The 6,790-nt window shown below is 43.3% G+C and overlaps 1 protein-coding gene across 1 annotated transcript in view; it reads right to left on the reverse strand.

The window, feature by feature from the left end:
* The window catches only part of LOC144729386 (structural maintenance of chromosomes protein 1A-like), a 28,440-nt gene extending 21,650 nt beyond the window's left edge, over nt 1–6,790 (reverse strand). The window contains exons 1-7 of the mRNA XM_078609631.1: nt 6,581–6,790; nt 5,209–5,397; nt 4,264–4,376; nt 3,647–3,850; nt 2,421–2,659; nt 1,297–1,549; nt 723–863 (exon numbers count right to left, since the gene is read on the reverse strand). Of these exons, the coding sequence (XP_078465757.1) occupies nt 723–863; nt 1,297–1,549; nt 2,421–2,659; nt 3,647–3,850; nt 4,264–4,376; nt 5,209–5,397; nt 6,581–6,689 (1,248 nt within the window). The 5' untranslated portion in view covers nt 6,690–6,790. The remainder of the gene's footprint in view (nt 1–722; nt 864–1,296; nt 1,550–2,420; nt 2,660–3,646; nt 3,851–4,263; nt 4,377–5,208; nt 5,398–6,580) is intronic.

The following is a 6,790-nucleotide window of genomic DNA, read 5'->3' on the forward strand; positions in this document are numbered from 1 at the left end:
TTCATTCCGGAAACGTGTTCGTAATCCAAAGCACTCGTATATCAAAGCGAATTTCCCCATAAGAAATAATGGAAACTCAGATGATTTGTTGCACAACCCAAAAATACTGTATCCATATAAAAATGATTAATACAAAATACCTATTTATATTTTTATTATTTAAATTTAATATAAAGTAATCAAATTGATTAATTAAATTTAATCGTGGCTGGTGTGAGGGAGACGAGAGAGGGGAGGAGGGTTATTCTGTAGGACGACTTTCACTTGCAGTACAGCTACTAAAGAACAGTCACTACACTTGGACACAAAATAAAAAAATGCTTTACGCACACACACGTGGCACAACACTATAGTAAACAGTATACGCTCGCACGGATGTAGACTATACGAGTGAGGCACGCCGACTGAGACCGAGCATGGGAGACGATTACCCACAATCCCGCAGCGAGAGAGAAAAACCATCGGCTCAGTTGTGATCACGTGATGCTCAGCAGACAAAGCGTATACTGTACGTACTACAGTACTCGTATTGCAAGACCTCGCTTGTTAATCAAATTAATATTTTTTTTTTTAATTTGCTCGTCTTGCAAAACACTCGCAGACCAAGGTACTCGCAATCCAAGGTTTTACTGTACCTCTTGCGCCCTGAGAACAACTGTTTAAGAGCACTTCATGAATTTAAATTATGATATCATGCCTCACAAAGTCATGCCCTCACTGACCTGTGTTTCCTTCATCTTACGAGTTTCAAGCTCCAGATGTTCTTGGTCGGCCTTCTGTGCCCTCTTGAAAGTCTCCAGCTCTTGTGTCATTCCCCCCGCTCTCCTGCCAGCCTCCTCCTTCAGACAGTAGTACTCCTGCACCTGTCGTGACGTTAACACGAGGGAGCGTTCAGGAATTAGTTTGTCAACTACCCAAACTTTGGTCTCGTGGCAGTCTGGCCAAGCAGGAACCTTTCAAAGAAAGACAGCGATGTATGACTGGAAAGTGAATATTGAAAATATTGTTCCTGTCAACCGTTTGTGTGAGTTTCAAAATCCGTGCTATGACATCAATAGGCAATAACCAACTCCAGCAGACATTGTCACATACTCTTCAATCACAATTTAACGAATAATTAACTTGCCTCTATAATCCAATAAAATTGTCGCCACCCAGACCAAAAAAGACTGCCTTGGAACATGTTGAAAAGTTCCCCTGGTCCCCCAAAAGATGCCTTGAGACTCATTGGTGCTCTCCCTGGCTGCCGTCTCAATGAGTGGCTCATTGTTGTTGGCTCTGGGCCACGGCACCTACCTGGCTCTCGTCTATTTCGAAGTCCTCGCTCTGGCTCTGAGTGCCCACAAGCTGCTCAAAGTCCTGCCGAGCTCTCTCCACGGCCACCAGCTCCCGCTCCAGCTCATCGATGTCCTTTTTGCGTCGTACCCACTCAGTGCGCGCATTCTGCAGCGACTGGCGGGCCGACTCCATCCTGCGCAACCGGTGACTGATGTTCTCCTTCACCTTGATGTACTGTGGCCTCGACTGCCCGAGATCCATCTCTTTTGCTCTGTGAAATAAACGCGTAGCGTGCAAACACAGGGACAAGCTGCCATTGTGGGGTCCCCCCTCGGCTTAAAAACAACTGCGCTATGAATTGTTTTGTTAAGTTACAGATGCACTAAAAATGCAAGTATATATTTTTAACTTTTGTTCTTTATGTCAATCTGAATAAAGGCTTCTCCACCTTTGTTGGTTTTGGGGGTGAACCAAATTACGTCTCAAAAGGTAATGGTTGACGAAGAGCTGATATCGCACTTGCCACAGTTGTTAGGCATGGCCAAGAAATTAAGTAGGTGATTAGAAACTTAGAAGTCTGTGTCGATAGGAAATTTCTTCAGTTTACATGCAGTCGACCTCTTCAATGCTTCTGTATAATTTTCTGAGTTCACAGTGATTCGCTATGTTGTTGGTGTGGTCGGTAATTCCGCCATTGCACGCTGGGCTGTCTTTGAATTTGCACTTATATAGCAAGTTGGCTGATCTGCCATGGGATGTGGAAATTCGTTGTGATGTGGACCGTTTGGTATCAGATAGTGATGTTTAACTACGTGTTAACTTTGACACATGCAGTCAACTATTTTTTTTTCTACTTGACAGCCACTGGAGGATTAAAACCTCAAAGTGGTTCCCAAACTGTGAAAAGTATTACAGGTGGGCAAGATCAGTTTGCCAATAATACACCAAATAAGTCAATTCACATGTAAGTTCTGTATTAGCTCATGCACTCATATAGGCCTGTGAACATTACCACAGCGATGACTGTGCGTCAGCAAATATATCTTTTCAACCACCGGAGGGAAAAACTGTAAAGCAACACAAAACCAACGACGTCACAGGGCAAGGAAAGTCAGTGTGCGTCATTGGTGACGGCCACCCACTTGATAGCCTTCTCCACTTGCTGTAGCTCACGACCCAGGCGGCCTATCTCCTGCTTGCGCACGCGCAGCTCATCATCCGTGGTGGATATGAGCGCACACTGCTGGTTAAGCTGGTCACCGACACCGGCGAGTTCGTTTTCCAGAAGATTCATTTGCTGCTCGTTTTGGTAGAGGAGGAAGAGGTACAGTTGCGTGTGGGCCGAGGCCAGCTCATCGCGCAGATGACGGTAATTCTCTGCCTGTGCGGAACACAAAGGAGTGCTGAACATTAGGTAAGATTAATATTATAGTAGCATATACACGCTTTTACCATAACCATCACCAGCCATGACCTATCCACTGCCAGATGAAGTAAGAAACTTTGATATTGCACACTCTTATTAGTCCAGTCCATCACGAATGCACATTGATCACACGTTGAAGTAGGCTCACTGGAACACTGTTTTGAGTCTGTTGCGGAAATGGCTCAGACTCAGGGATGGATCCCGAACATGAGCCGGTACCATGTTCTAGGACTTTGGGCCAGAGACCCCGAAACTGTGCTGGCCGTATCGCACAAGGCTTACATGTGGGTACAGCAGGTCGCCGCGAGACGCGGATCATAGTCGGAGTCGATTTGGGTCTGTTGAAGCTGGTACACACTGATCGGCAAGATAGGATGGAGCAGATTGATGGAGACTCTTGAAGACGAGTAGACATAATATACGTGATCCTGTATTTAATAGGTAGCCAGTGCAGGACATCACCAAGGGCTCCCAAACGTGCCGACTTCCTTTATTTTTCCTCCGATCAAACAATTCCATCTAGCACCTGCATACGAGTTGGTGTCATCGCTCCACCTCTGCGGGTGAGTTCCCGACTGGGGCTGCCACTGTCTTAGGCTCGACCAGCAGCCATCATCCCTTGTATCTATGTATGTTGAACTACTTTCACGCCGTACGTAGACAACCCTGCTAATCGGAGGTGCAGGGAAGGACAACAAACGAAAAAAAAAGCAGTTATAAAGAAATTCGTTTTCATGGTGTCCTGCGAAAGGTCACTTTCTCTCTGACCCATACTTTAATTCCTCTTTCTGTCTCCTAAGCATGTGTATATCCATGCTCTTTTGTCAACTTTTCAGTGTCTGTTCTATTTTCTCTGCGAATGGCCATGTGTCTGATTCATGGCACAGCAAGCACTAAAAAGATTTACTTTTAAATACTTTATGAATCCAAATTGTATATTACCTCCTCTTTTTCTAGCCGTGCCTCCTTGCGCTCGGCCGTGATGTTGCGCTTGCAGTGGTAGTTGAACTGCGTGTCCTCGTTGGCCTTGAGCATAGCGGTCTTGCACTGCTCATACTCCGCAGCCAACTCCCCCGACTGGCTGATCTGCTCAAAGAGCCAGGTGCGCTCCTTCGGGGTCTTCATCGCGATAGACTCCACCGCGCCCTAGGACGCGCGGTCAGCAACACCTCCACGTTCATTTTCACACAATGTCCAACGTACAGAGTGCAAACTTACAAGTAGAGTTGGACAATTAATCAACAAAAAATTGTAATCGACTAATTTTTGGGGGCCGGAAATTCCCCACAAGCATCACCCCACGCAATGGAACCTTATGATCCTGATGAAGTCACCAAACCCTGCATATGGCCTCCAATCCAGTGGCACATTTGAAAACACGTGACTTTCCCCCCCTGAACAATTTTCATGTTATATGATTACTTGCACATTGGAACTGATAAATGGGCGAGTAATCAATCATTTAATAAAATGGATAGCCCATATCTAGAAGTATATCTGGCTGTAATGGCCGGAGATCAAGAGGAGATGCGCAGATAAAATAGGTGCCGTGCTCTCACCTGGAACACTAAGAAGTTCCTCGCTTTCGTTAGGATTCCACGTTTGGCAAGCTGTGCACTATATTCATTGAAATTCAAGACCCGTTTGTCAACACGATATTCCGATGTAGAACCTGCATAATAAAAAATATATATATATAAATTCACCTGTCATGTACAATGTCATACAATTGTAATGTATCGTTTCTAAATGAAATTGATCATGCGTCAGAACAGGAATAAGGGACACTCTGTGTAATAAGTATTAAATTGGAATATCAGCTTTACACAATGTACTTGGTTTGCAATTTTGGACAATAAAAAGTAAAAAGCTCTCAATCTGGTGTTGTACCCATAATCCCATGTTTTTTTTATTTAAGACAATTTCAGTAAACATATAAATAATGAACAATGAATTGCTCGGATACAGGAAATAATACATTTCCCCATTTGGCATTGGGATTAATGAATCTCATTGTATTTTTGCTATCATGATATTTGCATCAAATTGTTATAATCGATGTTCCATGTAGCGTTTTTAGTGACTGAAATACTATAAATTTTCACTACAATGGCTAAATATTGATTCTCGAATGTAATTGCGAGTCATGACAATTAATCAAATAAGGAGTGGGTGCAACAATCAAATGCCTACTTTACAAAAGAACATACCACTTTAAATTATATATTGTTTAAAACCCCACCAAGCTACAGAGATGAAAACTGATATAGAATCTGAGCTCAAAACAATACAATGACAAAATAAGAGCGAGAACTATCAAACAACTGTCCAAAATGACCCAACAATACTTCAACCAATCCCACACAAACGCAAAGGTATCAAAGTCCGAAGCAAAAAAAGCTAGCGCTAAATTTCTGTCACACACTGGTGCCCTCCCCGACTGAAAACCATCACGCAACTTCCAGACGAAGGAGTTAGACGATGAAGAGACATTCCAGACGGACCGATGATGGTGCGCGTGAAGACGGTGTGGGAGCCGCCCTCCTCGGCGTATATCATGCTGACATGTGTACGGTTCGCCACGGGTCGCCCGACGGGCGCGCCGTAGACCAGGTCGCGCAGAGATCGAACGCGCAGATTCCTTTTCTGCTCGCCAAGCACGAAACTGATGGCGTCCATCAGGTTGGACTTTCCTTCACGAGGAAAGACGAACGGACATGTTACGATTTGTACAATTAAAAGCAATTGGTGAAGCGGCAATACGATAAAGGCCTCGGTATTCCCGACGGTTTCGTTCTTGAACATCTGCGCGAATGTAGAACTTGCGAATTTTGACACTGTTTATGTGCCCATAATAGAGGTTTTTGGGTTAGATAGCGTAAAATGTGTCGTTTAAACCCGCCACCATCCGACACAGCCAACTAGTAAGGGTTGTCACGTAAACAGAACATGCCAATTCGTCACTAGTACAGCACTAGTGTGTAGTGTATAGTGTCGTGTATAGTGTAGTGTATAGTGTCGTGTATAGTGTAGTGTATAGTGTCGTGTATAGTGTAGTGTGTAGTACAACACTAACCGGTGCGTTGGAGAGCCAAGCCACAACATTTGCAAACTGAGTACGACATTTCGTCAGTAATTACAACTAGCTTCATCAGGCGACTGACAGATTTGTGGAGAAGTCTTACAGTTTCGTTCCTGAATGCAGAGGTTTTAACGACACATTTATATATTTACGCGATCTAAATTAAAAACCTCTATTATGGATATTGGTCGCGATAGCCTAAGTGTTAAACTGACTGTTTATGCGGTGACAATGGAAGGGAGTGAGGAAATGTAACACATTAATCCTGCACTATTTCCAGTATTTGTTATTGATTATTATTTATTTTATTTCTACAATTTTATTATTTATTTTTACCTACGTGACTTTACCGAAAAAACCTAAGAGTATGAATACGAGGTAAACCCGCATGGTCGATGTGAAGTTTGATATGAGGGACCTCATCCAGCAGTGGATTGACAAGAGCTGTACAAGTATAAAGTAATAACGATTGTTTCACATCGCTTAACACTTTGCATACAAATTAACATATATGATCGATAATGAACTAACACATCTTCCCGATAAATAATGCAATCAAAGTTTCCCGGACTGAATGTTCATCTATTTACCACCGCCCGCAGCCAGTGGTAACTCCACATTAACGTGGCCGAGGCCAGTCCATTCAAAACTCAAAACCTTTATTATAAAAATACACAATTACACCGATGGGCTGTTCGAGCTATCGTACCAAAATATAACTACAATGTACATAACAAACGAATTTAGTGCGTTTAAAAATATATATAAAACTTTAATCCGTTTATAAGAATTACCTGAGCCATTTGGACCGATGACTGCGCTGAACCGCGTGAAGGGGCCGATTATCTGCTTCCCTTGGTAAGATTTGAAGTTTTCTACCTCTATAAGTTGAAGGTAGCCCATTTTCACGCCGATTAAACGTTTTTTGTATCGATTCGTGAGGTAAATTTACCTCAAGTGAGTTAGGAACGTGGCCTGACTTTGGCGCCAAAACTGAGGGAGGG

This window comes from Lampetra planeri, chromosome 32 (genome assembly GCF_965212315.1).
Source record: "Lampetra planeri chromosome 32, kcLamPlan1.2.h2, whole genome shotgun sequence".
Classification (NCBI taxonomy): domain Eukaryota; kingdom Metazoa; phylum Chordata; class Hyperoartia; order Petromyzontiformes; family Petromyzontidae; genus Lampetra; species Lampetra planeri.